The sequence below is a fragment of the Neopsephotus bourkii genome, unplaced genomic scaffold, assembly GCF_033783945.1.
Source record: "Neopsephotus bourkii isolate Nb327-2 ecotype Australia unplaced genomic scaffold, CSIRO-AGI_Nbou_v1 NB_126, whole genome shotgun sequence".
NCBI lineage: Eukaryota > Metazoa > Chordata > Aves > Psittaciformes > Psittacidae > Neopsephotus > Neopsephotus bourkii.
Window position 1 is genome coordinate 1,685,699 of NW_026900643.1, and position 17,886 is coordinate 1,703,584.

The 17,886-nt window shown below is 42.2% G+C and overlaps 1 protein-coding gene and 1 long non-coding RNA gene across 3 annotated transcripts; one reads left to right on the forward strand and one right to left on the reverse strand.

The window, feature by feature from the left end:
• Positions 1-565: 565 nt before the first annotated feature.
• On the reverse strand, positions 566-17,678 carry RAC1 (Rac family small GTPase 1). 2 transcript variants are annotated; one of them, XM_061367659.1, is made up of 7 exons: positions 17,394-17,678; positions 8,571-8,642; positions 7,060-7,177; positions 4,711-4,767; positions 3,155-3,217; positions 2,325-2,484; positions 566-2,177 (listed from the first exon to the last, which is right to left on the reverse strand). In XM_061367659.1, exons 1-7 carry the CDS (start codon positions 17,426-17,428, stop codon positions 2,047-2,049), a joined length of 636 nt encoding a protein of 211 aa, XP_061223643.1. In that variant the 5' UTR covers positions 17,429-17,678; the 3' UTR covers positions 566-2,046. The 2 variants fall into 2 exon arrangements, with proteins under 2 accessions (XP_061223643.1, XP_061223652.1); XM_061367668.1 differs by lacking the exon at positions 4,711-4,767 and having other exon boundaries at positions 17,394-17,670.
• LOC133219978 (uncharacterized) lies at positions 2,219-16,732 on the forward strand. The gene is made up of 2 exons (XR_009727608.1): positions 2,219-2,273; positions 16,218-16,732. It is a non-coding gene; the product is annotated as an uncharacterized LOC133219978 (long non-coding RNA).
• Positions 17,679-17,886: the final 208 nt, after the last annotated feature.

Sequence of the window (17,886 nt, forward strand, 5' to 3'; positions counted from 1 at the left end):
TAGGTTAGAGCTGTCCAGAAAGCTAGAGGCTGTGTAACAAGGTAAGGCACCACCACCAGTGAAGGCCAAGCACATGATTCCTCCTCAAGCAGGGTACTGCAGTCACCCCCAGTGCCCCTGGAGTGAGCAGGAGCACAGCAGGCTCCTGCCCTGACATGCAACAGCACAGCTGTAACTTTAAAAGGGTAAAATGCGAGGCTTTTAAGCACAAACGGAGCCATCATTTTACCAACTGTTGAAAGCAAGTCACAGTTTTAGAGGAAAAGCACTCTTCTTTGTATGCAACATGGTCAAATGGGTGTTTTTTCCGCTGGGTGGCAGCAGCTTTAAAACACTGAGCAAGCAGATACAGGCATCACTAACACCTCGACTGATAATGCACGGCCTCCAAAGAAATGATGCCGAGTGCTGTATTTAAGTGTGGTTCTTCACATCAGGGCACCCCTCACACCACCAGTGTGGAGCACTGCACCAGCCTGCTGGTGCCAGCAGAGAAACAACCCTGAAACAGGGTGGTGTAAGAACGAGAACACTTGCTGAGAAACCCAAAACATTACCACACATGTGATTCAAGGATTTATTAAGTCATACATGCAAAACATACTGCTAATTGCATTAGCAAAAGATCAATGTAAAAACTTCACAATTTTGCAACTTTTACTTGTAAATTTTGCTTTAGTGGTTGAAAGGGTGTAGTTCAACATCATATTCCTGCCTGCTTAGAATGTACAGAACATGAGCACTAGTTTACAGAACCTCACAGACCCAGGTTACCATTACTCAGCCTATGCTGCACACGTACATGTAGTGACATAAAGAACACTTGTCTGCATTAGTAACATTACAGTGGTGGGGAGAGCTTGCAAAGAGGGATAGGTGAGAAAGTTCGTAGTTTATAGAGGTTTAAAATACAAAAATTACTAAAATGTGTAAAGCTGCTTCACATGATTTTTACACCTAGTTAACAGAGTAAAAGCTCCTCAGAAAGCATATAACTTACTGGGTCAGAAATAACAGGAAAATAAGGAGGATATGCTTCAACATTCTACTCTACAAAGAAAAAAAAAGAAGCAAATGTGTATCATCAGAAAGGTTTTAAAATACAAGTTATATTGCTCAGTAAGAAGAGATCCTACAAGAAAAGCATTTACTACACAACAGTTGTGGGAATGACTGGTTCAGAGTTGTACCTAAACAAATGCCCTACTTGAAATTCAACGGAATTTACCTGTGAACACCAACCTCTCTTCCACTGCTGCACCTCTGGGACAGCAGGCCCCGCTGTTAACCTGCACTAAGAGTCAGTTCAGTTTCAACTATCCTGGCAGTGTAGTGTAAGTCAGCTGTACGGCATCGAAATACTGTCTGGCACTATCATTTGATCCAACCCACTATTTCCTTTATCCATCACAACACAAAGCTGTCAAAAGGACTAGATACACTTCAGTACGAATAGTTATTTATTCTTTAGATCACAGCAGCAAGAACTAGATTGCAACCAAGCCCTTACCCACAATAAAGCATTTTACACTGTGACTCACGGGTGTCAGTCATTGCCAGCAACTTGGGGCTGATCTATGACGCTGCGCAATGACTGTGGGTTGAGGAACCATTTAGTAATAGCCACATTCGAGTGCAGTGTTTCACTAATGACCCGGTACTGCTACTTACTGTGAAAAACTAGAAAGTGTTTTTGCGTTTCCTACCAGAAATTAGAGTCATCTTCAAGAATCTTTAAAAAACAGTTTAGTGCTTAGTGTTCGTAGCACAACAACGCAACTTAGTTCAGCAGATAGTTTGGCAACACTTAATTGAGCAAGAATAGGATTTTAAAAATAAGGCTTTACATATGTTTGTCTTTTCAGGAGTTTGCTTTTAGAAGGTAACTGTCATTCTTGAAACAAAAGGAAACTGTGAAATTGTTGATTGGTTCAAGAATTTGTGGAAAAGAACTAATTTGTAACAGAAAAACTTGGCATTGAGTGTGAATGCTCCATTGTTCTGAGCAAAGCACAGGGTTTGGAGTGGGGTGGGGGAGGGTAATGTTTACAGCAGCAGACATTTTCTCTTCCTCTTCTTTACAGGAGGGGGGCACAGAACTGCTCGGATGGCTTCATCAAACACTGTCTTGAGGCCTCGCTGCGTAAGTGCTGAGCATTCGAGGTATTTCACTGCACCTGTGGAAGCAGAAAGGCTGTTACAAAGCAGCTTTCCCAGTCAGAGCAGCACTGCTGCAAGCTAACTGCAACAAAAGCCAGGCACTTATTTTTTAGGTACATCTAACATAAACCAACAGCTCAACAACAACCCCACTGCCATCCTACCGATCTCTTTTGCCATTGCAAGGCCCTGTGGGTAGGTGATGGGAGTCAGCTTCTTCTCCTTCAGTTTTTCAATAGTGTCCTTATCATCCCGGAGATCAAGTTTGGTGCCCACTAAAATGATGGGAGTGTTGGGACAATGGTGCCGCACCTCAGGATACCACTGCAAAGAAACAGCGTGGGTTGGAGGGGCAGATTCCCCCAAGGGCTTTCAGCCCTTCATGACGCTTTCCAGAGTCAAAGAGGAAAGGGGGAATGTGACACCTCATCACAGCAGTATCAGAAAAGAGCAGACAATTGCAAAACACTTCTAATGAAGCCAGTGGGTATTTCCATATACTTTAAAAGCTCACCCTACCAACGGCTGAATTTTCTCCACACACCAAGAGAGCCCTGATCTGCACTTCCCTCACCCATAGAGACAACCTGTCCTTTGTGAGATTTCCCCAATGCCATACAGCTGAGTTGTCCACAGACATGAACAGACTGCAACAGCAGCAGCACACAAGTGGTTATCACCCTCATTATATGCATTTGGTTTTTAGTATTTTTCTGTAAATTGCATTAAAAGGGAAGTTCCTGTTTGTGATCTCAGCACCTCATCAACTGAGCACTCTTAAACTACTATTATTCTATCACTGTATCAGAGAAAAATTTATAGCATTTCATATGCCCTGAACTACCATGGCTGACTTGGGCAAATGCAATTTCTGACTTCAGACTGTAGTTCACAAACTTTGCCTGCCAAAAAAAAATCACTTCCTATTTTCCAGCCACTGCTGCAAAGTGAGCAGTATGCTGAACACTTAAATAAAACACCAGCTTCTACTCACCTTAGCACGGACATTTTCAAAGGAAGCAGGACTCACAAGGGAAAAGCAGATTAAGAAGACATCCTACAAAACAAGTTGATAGAAGTTAGCACATCAGAGCAACTATTGTAAAAGTTCATGAAAAGGCCAGTAGAGCCACACCTGTACCACCCTGTCAGCTGCACCAGACTTGCAAAAAGCAAGGTCAATAGTACACTTGCACGTAACAGTTGGAGGCAGCTGTCCCAGTGGGAAATCCACTCCCAGGCAGCTACAAGCAGACACAAAGAGGGGGAAAACCAACAACAAATACACTGTAGTCAAGTTTACAATCAGCTATTGCAGGAGCCAGCAACTACAACTCTAGGAGCATTGCACTGCAAGCTTCTTTTCCCCCCTAAATGTCCCTACTCCTTCACTGACATTCATAAAAAAAAAACCAAAACCACACAAACACAGGAAGAGTAAAGACTGCATTCTAACTTGGGGTTGGATACTCTCTGCAGGCCTCTAAGTGAGCTAACCCTTGACAGCCCCTTTTTAAATATTAATATACTATTAATACACTACTCTAAAGTCTTTGATTGCAAGGGCAAAGTATACTGTATGGAATAACAGAGTCATACAGTAACTTTTACAATTGTTATTTCTGTGTCCAAATCAGAAGAGTCTTGCACAACTGTCACTTCTACTGTCTGCCAATATAAAAAGATCTCAGAATTTCTCTATAACAAGATTAGGATTAAGAGCATTGAAAACTTCAGAAGTGGGTTCAGAAGTTAGGGATCTTGCACATCTCACTTTTCAACTGAAGGCAAAAGAAAGATCGTAAGACCTGGTAAAAACATTTTAGAGCACATTTATACCAACCCCCTTCAAAAATCAATGAGCTTCATATACACTGTTGTCTGGAAGCATTCAGAATAACCACAAAATTCATTTTCTCTAAGCTGAAGACTGTAATCTTGCTGAATGATCCCAAACTCAATCAGCATCTCTCAAACAAACCCAACTTTCCCCAACCTACCTCTGCATCCACACTTATCCCGGCATCAAATGTGTTACAGAATCAGGCATTTCAGAATGTTAGTTGATTGTGCTGCATTTCAAGGCATTTTGTTAGGTCAGCAGCTGACATCTGCACTGCTAAGCACTTGCAACCCGGTTGTTCATGCATCACCCCAACAAGTTTCCGTAGCAGCATCCCAGAAGAAGAAAGAAACAACATCAAATAACGTGATACTATGGCCACTACTTCTGTGTTCCAATCTGCAGGTTTGTGGTGACTAAAGTTCTGCACATTATGCAGACTCTCTTTTACTAGCTTCAGTGTAGTCATGATTTCTTGTGTCTTGCACACTATCAATCTTAAGCAGGAAGAAAAGCTATTTATTTCCAAGTAAAGGTTTTGTCTTAGCAACTCATATAGAGAGATTTGGTAATGGATTTCTCAGTTGCAGCAATGCAATAGTTCCAAGAAAAGTAGTTGTTTAAAAAATAGGGGCCAATTTATCACTATCATAAGCAAGACAAGATGACAGAACTTGGAACTGAAGTTTATTTAAAGTTTTACATACGGCAATAGGTTGATCTGTCAGACTGGAAGATAGATTCTTACCATTGGTTCCTCCAACCTAATAACAGTAGGAGATAAAGTTACTCCTAAAATGGATTTAAGGGGAAATGTTCTCAGTCAGCAATTTGTCCTCACAAATACTCACAAAACGGCTTTTCTTCCCAAGGGAGACACTGCCCTGTGATTCAGCACAACCAACTGCCTCCATTCAGAACAGGCCACCAGACTTCCCCACAAACCTGTAAATGTCTGTCTTCATTGCGAGAGGACACTCGCAAGAGGAAACCTCTCACAAAAGGCATCCTCCTAACTTAATTTGCTTTTAGGTTTGGTCTCCCAAGGAAGCCACCTTTTCTGTTCCAACTTCCTTGCCCAAATATTTTGAAATAGCGGTAGATTTCAAATACAATCAGGAGAAGGTATTAAACTCCTGAATATTTTAAGGGAGGAAACAAAATAATAATAAAGGAAAAAGACCCAAATTAACATCTCCACTACAGCAAAGTCCTTACTGTGAAGTCGACAGCTGCTGAACTGACAGGAGGCTAATGGAGATACGCACACTGGCCAAGTCCCCAGCAAAACCTGCTTTCACCTCACCCAGAACATAGCTCAGGTGCAGATACAGGGAAATAGAGGGCCACCAAAATGTGAGGGGTGGGTTTTAAGTAGCACACTGAAGGAAGAAGGAGGCTGAACACAGATCTTAAAAAAAGTCAGGCTTCATCAGCTCTACTGCTCTGCTTCCCTGTACTTTTTGTTAGTATTTTGGAGGTTCTGTCCTTTAAGTGATGATGATTCTTGCATATTGCACAAGGCAAACATCTGAAGGCTGCTTCATAAGGAGTTCCAAGACTTACCACCCTGTTTCATTTTCTACTGTAAGAAACAATCCAAATAACTGGAAGTACTTCAGACCTTTACTTAACAGTTACCCATGCTTGCAGAGATTTATTTTTTTTTCTCCCCAAAAGTATGCTTAGATTGACATGGAATTCTTCTGCAGTGTATCAGTGTATCACCGTTATTTTAGGAGGCTGAAGACAGGCACAAGCATTCCGTCTCTGTCATACAGCAGAAACAGCTCTGCTTTCTCACACTACTTTCTGATTTTTCATCATAACTTTCTCTATGCTGAGACGTATTTTAGATATCCTGTAAAGATCTAGGTATTAGAGAAAAACAGCTTTCCATTGTCTCACTTCCTAGGAAAGGCAGATACTTCTGGCATTTCTACTAGCACTGCCTACAACTGGCAAGTTCACATCTATCCTGGGTATTGTAATGGAGGGGAAAGCCTAATTGTGAGAGTTAGTGATCAGTGAGTTAAAGAAAATTGTGAATTAAGACAGTTTCCTTAAAAAAAAATTAAAAAAAAATCCCAAACCAAAAAAGCACCAGTTTCTTAAATCAGAGTCACATTATTCAAGAGAGCAGTTACTCAGTTATTCTGTAGAGTAACTGGAGCAATTCTGCTTTTTTACACTATTAGCATTGAATATATATTTGACAGCAACAACAATAATCAATGCCAAACCCCCTGAAAATTACCACCTTTCTTACAGCACAGCTCCACCATATAAAAGTAACTGCTCTAAAGAGACTAGGAAAACCAGGTTCTGCACACATTAACTGTAGCTGGAGTTGCACTGAAAAGCAAAGAGAAGATTACTTCAGCATTTTCCTTATACACGGAATGATGCAGCATGCAGACAGGACTTAACCAGTTGCAAGCATGGAAGACAGAAGCACATTTGTATTGATGTTATAGCACAAGCTACAGTAAGTAATAAAATAGCCATGGTCTTCAGTACATTTGAAAGCTCCGATGCAGTCGCTGTCAATCCCAGTAATATCTTCATTCATTCTGCCTCTCACATTTAGAACATCTTCACAGACTAACAATACCAAGTGCTTAGCAGTGACAGTGTCAGGTTGCAGCCAAACATGTGCCTAAAAACAAAAACAAACCCTGCTTTTGGCAGGCATGCTAACCTTAAAATCAATGGACTAACTGATGAGACTATTCACTGAGGGGTTTTCATTTTTTTTCTGGGGCTTGGTTTGGGGTTTTTTTTGTTTTTTTCCTGGTTTAAATCAAGCATTCTAGCTGAGTCTGAGGCTGCAACTATGCAAAAGCCGACAAGTATTGGTGCACGCAAATACACAAGCATGCAAATGTTAACATTTGTACAACTGTACAAAGATTGAAGATAGCTTGCAGCAAGTCACTGTTACTAAAAAATACATCTCCAGAAGTGGTAACTTTTCCCTAATGTTCAAAAAGAGAAAACCTTTAGGTTAGACAAAGCTGTATAGATTGTTTCTAGTTTCACACTGTAGTTCTTACTGTTTGCGGATAGGAGAGTGGACGTAGCCTGTCATAGTCCTCTTGACCAGCTGTATCCCACAAACCTAGATTCACTGGTTTTCCATCGACCATTACATTAGCAGAGTAGTTGTCAAAACTGAAAAATAAAGGAACAGTTAGCTGCATTTGCTTGCATTACACAGGGCACCATGCACTTTTTCCCTACAGAGTCCTAATTGAGAGCACTAGGAAAGGGAACGTTTTTATTGCATCCTTCTGCTCCCCAGAAACAGTAAAGTTATTCTTTAAATACTGAGCCTGGTACTGAGTAATGGAAGAAAAAGATGTGCAGAACAGACTTGGTCGAGTCCGAGCAGAAGTCATCATTTTCATTGCTCTTCCAAAGGAAGTGTTAATCTCAGTAAGCGCAGGAAAGCAGATGGTATACTCAGCACGTACCTTCCAGTCTTCGTGGAACAGACAGCAAGTTAATCTGTCTCATTTTGTAAAAGATAGATTTGCAACAACCAAGGAATCCTTTCTAACAACAGTAGGTAAGAAAAGAAAAAGCACAACAAAACACTTGGTAGTGCTGCTAACCAAAACCCCCTCCAATGAAATATCAAAGTTAATAACCAGGGGCCAGTAGAGGCACCATTTTTATCTCATTGCCACTGTGAGTACAAAGGTCTTAATGACTTGTTGAGGCTAAACTAAGCTCACTGGGAACACAAGCATACTGTAATGAAAAAATCTGAATCTGACAAAAAAAAAAAAAAGAAAAAAAGAAGGAAATGGGAATAATCAAGACAAAACCTCCTTGGAAGGGTAAAAACATCATCTGTAAATCTCATTAGAATGTATTCTGTTGTCTGAAAAACGAATCCATACTCAGAGAGAACAATATAGCCAGATAAAACAGAGAGACATCTGAAAAGGTCGAAGAAGCTGCTCGTGTATAAAACACCTCCTCCACACAGGCCCTCGAAAACAGAACTACACTAATACTGCTACTGACTAATTACTTGCAAGAAAAGGGGAAGCACCAAAATAAATGAGACCCCACAATCTTGCCTGTGGAACTCTAGAGCTGTGGCTGGCTCAGCACAGGACTGGCAGAAGCACAGAAAGTAGAAGGAACAAACGGAAAAAAATTAGTCATGTAAACCAACTACTTCTGGCTATGATACATTTTACAAGTTGCACAGTCTTGGGACTACTTATTATGGATGACACTAAAGACAGAAATAACATGTTAGTTTAAAAGAGAACAGCATCTGATAAAATGTTAGTCCCTAATAAACTAGGGCTAGAGGGCAGATGGAGACAAAACTGACAGGACATGAAGCAGCCCTGGTATGACTGTGCTGAGCAGTAAAAGCTCAAAGTGCTGCTCCTTACAGCACACACCTAGATACTCAGTTAAACATTTAAGATGAAACTGAGGGGTGTTTGCAGCCAATTCAAACAATTCAAATAAGGAATCTGGGCTGGCAGTAAGCACAGAGAATGTGACATAAATGAGTTCTTAGGGTTTTGTTAGTACTTACACAGTGGGTATATATTCTCCAGGAAATGCATTGGTTGTGTAACTGATGAGTAGGCATGTTTTACCTACAGCACTGTAAAAAAGAGAAAGTTCACATGTAAAACAAGTTCATCTTGAATAATGAGAAATAATATTCCTTTTAAGGAAAAAGACTAATTACATCCAGTCAGCTAAGGAACAACTGAGTGTCAGTAGTCACTTTTGTACAGGAGAACAGTCAAACTGTAGCCTTAAGATTACCAGTAGTGAAAACACACCTCATATAAAACCCACTTTGTGAAATGGTAAATTACCATCTTTTTTTTCAATCTTTAGGCAAAAAAATCCTACAAATATTAAGACTACTAACATCTGCTACACACATGAGTGAATATGCATCAAGACCACCTTACTCCAAACCCCTGACATTGAAAACAAACCTGAGAAGTATTTCCAGATATCCTTTACACAATTCCAAACCCACTATTTTTCCCAGGAAATGGTATGCTTTCACATTAAGTCTGAAAAAGCTTGAAAAGTAGAGTTCCTCAACACATTATTACTTCTGAGTACCTGAATGACTCCCCACATCTATTCATCAACTATTCAAACATTTCATAAACTGATTTATAGATACATTCCAATATTGGAAAACTTGGAATACTGAACCTTTCCCCACTGCTCTAATTCTGAACAGCCTCAAATGGGGGGTAGGGCAAGGTTCTGTTCAAGGTTTCTTTCAAAACCCTGGCAGCCAGCTCCTTCCCTCTCCACCCTCCTCCCCACATCTTATCTAGAGTCAAACATTAAATTAATGACACCATTGGGTTTTTGTTACAGTTTCAATTAAAGGATTGGAAAACTTGAAATTGAACCGTATTTCTTTTTTTTAAAATAGACTGCAAAGAGTGCTTCTGATGCTGCAGACTGGCTCCCATGCTGCCTTCTCACTTCGAAGGCACAATCCTTCAACAGAATGAGAGATTCCAGACATGCGTGTGCATCTAGCCCCTCAAAAGCGCTAATGCCCAGCCAGACTTGCATCCTTCCCAGCACTCCCTTCAAGCTCCCATGCAAGGAAAACTGCCTTGTCTTGCAGATGGTTTATCACTACAACGATTTGCTCAAAGCCAGTTAACTCTGAAACCTGACTGTACTTGCACATACAATCTTGCCATTAGTATTACGCTTGACTCATGAGCCTCCTGAACTGTGTATTTCACAACCTGAAGGAACTCATTAAAGTTTTAGTCTAGAGCTACAGTTAACATAAAAAACACCAAACAAAAAGAACACCCAAACAAACCCAACCCAAGAACCAAATACCAAATGCTATTGCTAAAATTATCCTATTATCCTTTAGCTTCTGCAGAAGAAAAAACAAAACAAAACAAAACAAAAACTCACAAACTTTTTGTCAAGGGCTTGCTGGCTCTCCAGCTGCAAATGCTCCAAGGCAGTCATATCTGAATTTTACTGTGTATCTTCCACTTAAATCACTGCATTTCTATTTCTCCTCCTGCTTTGGAAGCATGGGGACTGCCCCTTCAAATATCAAAATTTTATTTAAAAGGATGTAACACTCAGCATTATCAGCCAGCCAGCCATAGCCAGTGACTCACAGTTTAAGGCAGGTTAAGGAAATCTGAGCTTTGTCACAACTGTAAGTGTATTACTGCTTATGTTGTAGCTCAATCTGTAACAAGTCTCTCCACTGAACTTTATGCAGTTCCATACTGCATTAGCCCAAGAAGTTATTAGCATCACCTGACAATATTACCTTAAATGCCTGAGCTATGAGAGTTGCTTCAATGTGCAAAATTATCTAGGATTTTATCCTACCTGTCTATTTTTTAGTTTTCATTTTATGCTCCTGAGCTGACAGCCAGCACAACATCCCATCTGCTGCAACTCTCTGATCATACCCTGCAGTTTCCATGCTACTTTTCAGTCCTGCGTCTATGGAAGGAAGATGCCAGCTCCTTGCACAGATTACTGTTTTGTCCTTTCAACATGCATTCTCTTTTACCAAGCTGTAACAATAACAATAACAAAAAGGGGGCATTTAATTCTGTCCTTGGTACGTACAACCTCTGAACATTTTCCTGTAATAACAGGCTTGAGATGGTGTCACTTTAAGGGGGTCTTTACCCCAGTAAGCCGTTTACACACACACACACACACACACACACACACACACACACACACACACACACGCTCCTCCCCATAAGGGAGAAGACTTCACCCCTTCACCTGTGACAGGTCTGTTACTGCCACAGGAAAGAGACCCTTAAGCCCCATCAGCCCATCAGAGCCCTCTGGAGGCACTCCACAGGACAGCACACTGTGTCGGAGGGGGATTCAACTGTCCTATTCAGGGTATGCAGCAGCAGGTTCACCCACCAAGTTAACATTTTCTAAGTTTTTAAGCCAACTGTAAGTCAATTTAAGTCTCAAGAAACACAAAATAGATCTTAACTAAGATTTTTTTATTATATAATTCTGCGATAGCTCTAAGGTTTGAAGATTACGAGTGACAATATAAAATACTGTGAGAACAACTGTGAAAATAATATATAAAGCCAGCTAAAAATTGATCATGAAATGAGTATAGACCAACCAACAGGTGACCCTATGGGGGAGAAAAGAAGGGTTCAGCCTGTCAATGATCCCACCAGTGATGATGGAGTCTTCCCTCTCATTCCCCCCCTCCAATTTCACAGATTTATAGGATCTAGTTGGAATAATAACTTCCCGTAACACTCCCATCTTTTACCAACTGATCAACTAACTTGTATAAAGGATCACATAACTAAATGCTTAACTACACATGTTTATGCAGGGTCTCCTAACCCAGGCAGGGGTCTTTTGACCTGTGGGTGTGATTTTTAGTACTAAGATAATATTACAATGAAGATAGTTCACCACAGGATACCCAATAATGTTTTTCTCACTCATGAATAACATATTTTGACAATTGCCCAGGTGTTGTCAGAATACAGCAGATCTCAAGAATAGTCCTTCTTGATTACAAGTTTCTCAGTCTCATTTTTCCTCAGTCTTATTTTCCGCAATTCTGTTTTCCCTCAGTCTGGCTTTTCTCAGTCTGCCTACCATAGCTATCAGTTCTCATCATAAATCACTGCCATTTCTCAGGTCTCCTGACACTTTAAGAGGCCCTTGTATCTCTTCAGGCTCTTTCACAGTAATAGAAATTTCAATTTCATTACTAAATAACTATGGAATTTTAACAAAATATGATTTTGAGTTTAAATATATGCCTATGGAGCTTTAACTAAACACCTGTGGTGCCTGAGTATGTATCTATGGAGCTTGAGTGGCTCTAGTCATACGTATTTTGGTGTGACACTCTCACTTTACAATTCCTGTTAGTCAGTTTATCAGTACATGGTCTCTTCACATCCCCACGCCATGGTGAGTTCACTCACTTCGACCAGGTCGAAGGAGGTGCTCCTGCCCCTATACTCTGCTCTTGTGAGATCTCACTTGGAGTATTGTGTGCCGTTCTGGTGTCCTCAGCATAAAAAGGACATGGAACTGTTGGAACAAGTCCAGGGGAGGACCACGAGGATGATCAGGGGACTGGAGCACCTCCTGTATGAAGACAGGCTGAGAAAGTTGGGGCTGTTCAGCCTGGAAAAGAGCAGGCTCCGTGGAGACCTCATAGCAGCCTTCCAGTATCTGAAGGGGGCCTATAGGGATGCTGGGGAGGGACTCTTCATTAGGGACTGTAGTGATAGGACAAGGGGTAATGGGTTAAAACTTAAACATGGGAAGTTTAGATTGGTTATAAGGAAAAAATTCTTTACTATTAGGGTGGTGAGGCACTGGAATGGGTTGCCCAGGGAAGTTGTGAATGCTCCATCCCTGGCAGTGTTCAAGGCCAGGTTGGACAAGGCCTTCTGTGGCATGGTTTAGTGTGAGGTGTCCCTGCCCATGGCAGGGGGGTTGGAAGTAGATGATCTTAAGGTCCTTTCCAACCCTAACTATTCTATGATTCTATTCTATGATTCTATCTTGGCATAAGCTAAGGTCACAGGCGTGCCTGGGGAACTGTCGTAGGGTAGATTTGGTGCCCGTTTACCACGTTCCACCCCAGAATTAGCAGCTACATTTTACCCTAAAGTTTCTTTAATACTGTAACATAACTGAAGATCTGGGGGGTGGTCTCCAACTTCCCCTATTACTCCACAGATGTACTTGTGCTCAGAAGTAGAAAAGGTATTTACCCTTCAAAAACTTCTGTGGGAAAGCATCAGGTAGCAGTATGACAATGCAGCTCATTTAACAGCTGTCAGAAGGGATCCCATCTTATCTCTTGCACTGGCATTCACTGACTCTGTGACAAGCCAGGACAAGAACTTCAGGAAAGCTCCCTGAGCTATCAGTTAGATCAGTTTGAATATATTACTGAATTGCACTCACAACGCTATAAAGCAGGATCTGCTGCTCCAGCTTACAAAGGACAAACATGAAACCCTTCAAAATACTAAGAGGAGCAAAAGCTGGCTACTTTGGGAAATCTCTGGAGGTGAAAGGCTAAGTGCTCTCATGCTTCTAGAATCTGTTTTGTCTGATGCTTTATTTTCCAGTAGGTTCATTACAGATAATTTCAGCTTACAACAAATAAATGTCAAACTCTACATTTTCAGCAGTGGATAATCTTCTCCGCACCCTGGCTCCTTTGCTCATCTTGCATTGAAACTGGTGAGTCTGCTCTGGCTAATCAAAACAGCACAGGAAGGAGGTGGCAAGAGATTTCATTCCAAGCTTAGAAGTGGCTGCAGTGTGTTTCTGCAGCACTAATCAGCCAGAGTCATTTAAACAAGAAAAAACACGTTCTACAACCCTGTTTCAGACTTGCTCCATCCAGGTTTCCTGCTTTCCTTGCCTTTTGGCTCCCTGCCCTACAAATCATATCATTATGGTCACCAGTCTTAAAAATAAACAGTACTGCCTACCTTTATTTATAAAGTACCTCCTCTACGTACTTTATCAACTTTTGAGACTTCTCTTTGGAGAGAGTTGCTTTAATACAGAAATCAAACTGTTTGGCAAAATATAAATCCTCGTACATAAAGGCTGAGACTAAGAAGCAAAAATAACACCAAACCAAGATTAGTCATAACAAGATTTCTAACAATTACTTAATCATAGCTCTGTCCACCCACTATTACATAAATGAAACCAGTAACATTTGACTGTAATTAAAAATATGGCTTACAGAAATCCGGCATTTTAACGACTTAACAATAAGTGAAAGACTTACAAAAGGCAGCACCGAGCCCCTTATTGCTTCTGGGTCCCATCCAGGAATCAATGTATTTATATAACCACACATGTATTAATTCCTGAAAACAAAACATGTCATCTCTTTCCTGGCCTTACTGACACTAACAAGCTTTATGAAGTTTCCCCGCTGTGTTAGAGCCACTTGGAGCCATGGTATGTGACGCACTGAAAATGCCATTGGAGGACCTGCACCAGCATTTCTTTCACTCTAAAGGCATCAGAGTTGCACAGATGGTTGAGAGCTTTCCTGCAACTAAAAACTAATTGTGAGAATTTAGTTCTCATTTGCAGCCATGGTAATGGAGGCCAGCTGAAGTACTTGTGGTTTAATTCCAGAAATGCTGGTATCTGCAAACAGGTGGCAGCCTTCATAAAAAACTTTGATTACATCATTTCTTTCTTTGATCCACATGAACTACCTCCCTAGCAGACATGATGCACAGCAGTACAGGTTTTCACTCAAAACATTAAAACAGTAGCTGAAGTTTCTCTAGGACCATCCTGAGATACAAGGTTCCATATTTTTACTAGAGCAGGTTTAGTTACATCCGGCTCTGCCAGATAAGCCGTTTTACTCGCTGTGACACACCCTCTCCCAAATATGCTGGTCAGTACCTGCAACACTACTATATTTTTTAAACTTTAAAAGGTCATTAACACAAGATACTAAATTTTAGGTCACCACGATGCTACATACTGCATGGGAGGGACCTCAAGTATTCCGCATCTTATACAAACACTGCATTGCTCTAGCGAATAAAGCCTCCAATTAAGCAGAATTCCAAGCAGGGACTGCTCTTGTTCTTACAGTATTTCTACAGTTAAAAAATGCCTACAAAAGAGCATGAAATATGACAAATCCTGTAGCATCTAGTAATCACTCCTCCAAAACACAGAACTTCCCCTAACTTCCCCTACATGACATCAGTGGAGATTTCATACCACTTAACAGCTGCCTTTATAGAGTGAAAACAAAAGCTGCTAAAAATAACTTACACCAATGCTTTTCTCAAGTATCAATCAACAGCAACTCCTGCAGTTATTTAAGTGGAGAGCTCTTCATCTGTCCTGCACATTCCTACTGCTCTGTCTCATCAAGAAGCAACAGTTGCCATTTATTTTCCATCAAACAAGCCTCACAGAGGGAAAAAAACAAGGGCAAATTTGATAGCACAACTAGCATATATGCCAGGTTTTGCTAGTTAAATTAGTTGTCTAAACAGGTACTAGACAAAGGTCTAAGAACAAACATGAGTTACTTATGAGAATCAGCCCACTCGCTTACTAACTTAGAATCACACAGGTACTTCTACAGGTTTGTTTACTTTGCTCCCAGCAGACCTTTGGGGAGGCTACATAAAACAATACCTAAGTTTCATATCACATAAGCAAATCTTTAACTCACATTGTTTCACAGAAACATAAAGCCTTAGCCTTATCTAAGGCAAACATTACACATTTCCTAGAATACGTGTAATGCTTGAGGTTTTGAAGCAGCAGCAACACAGGGAAGCACAAATAGTTAAATATTTAAAAAATACATATATTAAAAAAACTGAATGGAGAATGATACAAAGCTACCAAAAATGAGCAATATTACTTGAATGAAACCCAAAGAAATACTTGTTTCTAACTAAGGAAGAAGGAAAACAAACTACTGTATCTTGTTCACACATGTACAGAACTCAGGTAGAATTACACCACTTTCACTTCCAAGACAAAGAACAATAAACACATTACAAAGTGGGATGGTTTACAAAGGAAATGACCAAAAGAACTGTATTGTTGAATGAATTACTGAATATTATACAGTTTTTCTCTGCTGAGTTCTCAAATCCAGTAAAGTAAGTAGACTGAACTTTTTTCCCCACCCAAACATGTTGCACTGCATTTATTTACAGCATTGTCATGGACAACATAGATAAGCTGAATTAAAAAATATACAATAGAAAAGCCAATGTGTTGGGTTCAAAATCAATATAACCAAATGAACAGTCCACGGTTGTCCCACCTAGCATCAAAGAACTGTATTACTGTGAACAGTCTTCATTTGTCAGGATACCACTTTCATGTCCATATTGCTCAAAATCTTACACAGCAAGTCAAAACAAATTTGTCACACAGAGTAAATTTATCTCTCAACCATACTTAGCCACCTTTTCAGGGTTTCTACAACTTAAAAAGTATAGCAACAAGAAAAAAATCCAGGCAAATAAACTGAAGATGAGCCCACAACATGAAATTACAGACAGTGGGGCAAGATCATTTAGCTACACTTCACCATCTACAGAAGTTTTCTGTGATACCAATTATGCTCAGCCTACACTTTTTTGTTTGTTTGTTTGTTTCTCCGAAGGAAACTGGAACTGGGATTTTTGTTTCTCCTAAGGGAAGAAAAAACCCTGTGCATAAGAGAAGTTTTGTTTTCCAGCTGGCCTATGATGTTCCCCTGAGCTCTGACACCCAGTAAGAGAACAAATCCCTCCAAGTTGATGGGAACAGCATCATGGAGACTATTCAAAAGTAGCAAACACACAGACTCCCCACAATTCCAGTAATCCTCACACTGAAATCCAACAGTTAAAGTTAAGAGTTAACTTGATTCTAAAAAGCATCAAGTGGTTTCACTTACAAGTAACACCATATTCAAAAGCTGTAGAAGTTCTTTACAGACAAGTATACTGCGAATTACTTGTATTCTACATGATTTATCAGTCTTCTTTAGGTAGGAACTTTACAGAACTAGATGCACGCCTGCAGAACAACAGTCGCTGCTCACAAGTATTTATGATCTGCTTAGAGTCTGGCACATTTCACTTGGTTTTACTGCAAGAATCAGATATCAAAAGTCAAGCTATAAGCAGGAATAAGTTTTCTACTTTCACAAAATATATTTCAGATCAGTATTAAATTTCTCATATCATTAAAGGCATGGTATCTTTTTTTAATACCCTTTGATTACTTCGGTATTTCTAGTGATATGAAGATCACCAGACGCAAGGGGCAGTTCCTGGGTGAGATGGGGAACGGGCGCACCCCTTAGTGCACCCCTCCCGCATCACGGCCGGCGAAAGCCACTTCTGTCAGCACGAACATGAATTAATCTGCAACCCAGCCACAATCCGGGGCTCGAGGAGGAAGCCAGCACCGGAGCCACCCCCCGCTCATGGACACCCCCGCGGCAGCCTCGGTTCTCGCTCCCGCGGAAGGCAGCCACCATTTGCTCGCAGCAGTCACCGCCTTGCCCCACGCTTCCCTCCCCTCCCCCGCCACCAGCAGGAAGCCGCGGCCGCCACCCCACACCCACCGCACCCCGCCTCGGCGCGGACACCCCCAGCCCCGTGGAGCCCCGCACCCCTCAGGGTGGTGGGGCCGCGCAAGGGCCGCGCAGCGGGGGCGCCCACAACTTGCGGCGGGGCCCATGCAGCCCGCGGCGCTCCCCGCCCCACGGGCGGACACTCTCCCCTTTCCCCGCGGAGCTGGGAGAGCTCCTCGCCGCGAGGGCCCGGCCGAGGGATCGCCTCAGACTTACCCGTCGCCCACCACCACACACTTAATGGCCTGCATCGGGCCTGCGCCGCGGGTCCTACTGCTGAACGGGGAAGGCCGCACAAGAAGCGAGCCGGCGGCGGTCTCCGCACCAGGTCGCGGCCGCCTCCGCCCTGTGCCTGGGAGCGGGGACGAGCAGCGGCCACCACCCAAGGCGGAGAGGGCGGGTTGCGGGGAACAGGAAGCGGCCGCTCCACTCACTCACATCCGGCCGGGCTGCGCTCGGCCCCGCGGTCCCGCCCTCACGAGGGCCGCTTCGGCGCTGCCGCTTCGGGCCTCTTCGGTCAGTCAGCGCACGGCGCCGAGCGCGCTTCGGGCCGCTTCGGCAGCGCTCGGGTTTCTCCGTCACGCCGGAGGGCTTCGGGCGCGTTCGGCTGCGCTCGGCCCCGCTCACCGCCGAGCAGAAGCAGCTGCCGTGCTTGTGGTACCCGCCCGGTCAAGGGAGTGAGGTGCCTTTCCCCTGGCTGCCTTGGTCT

Excerpts from the sequence above, each read along its gene's own strand:
- RAC1 (XM_061367659.1), bottom strand. The coding sequence starts at position 17,428 with ATGCAGGCCATTAAGTGTGTGGTGGTGGGCGACGG. Across the intron at positions 8,643-17,393 it reads TGTGTGGTGGTGGGCGACGG|TGCTGTAGGTAAAACATGCC; the intron begins GTAAGTCTGAGG and ends TCTTTTTTACAG. Across the intron at positions 2,178-2,324 it reads TGCAATGGCAAAAGAGATCG|GTGCAGTGAAATACCTCGAA; the intron begins GTAGGATGGCAG and ends CTGCTTCCACAG.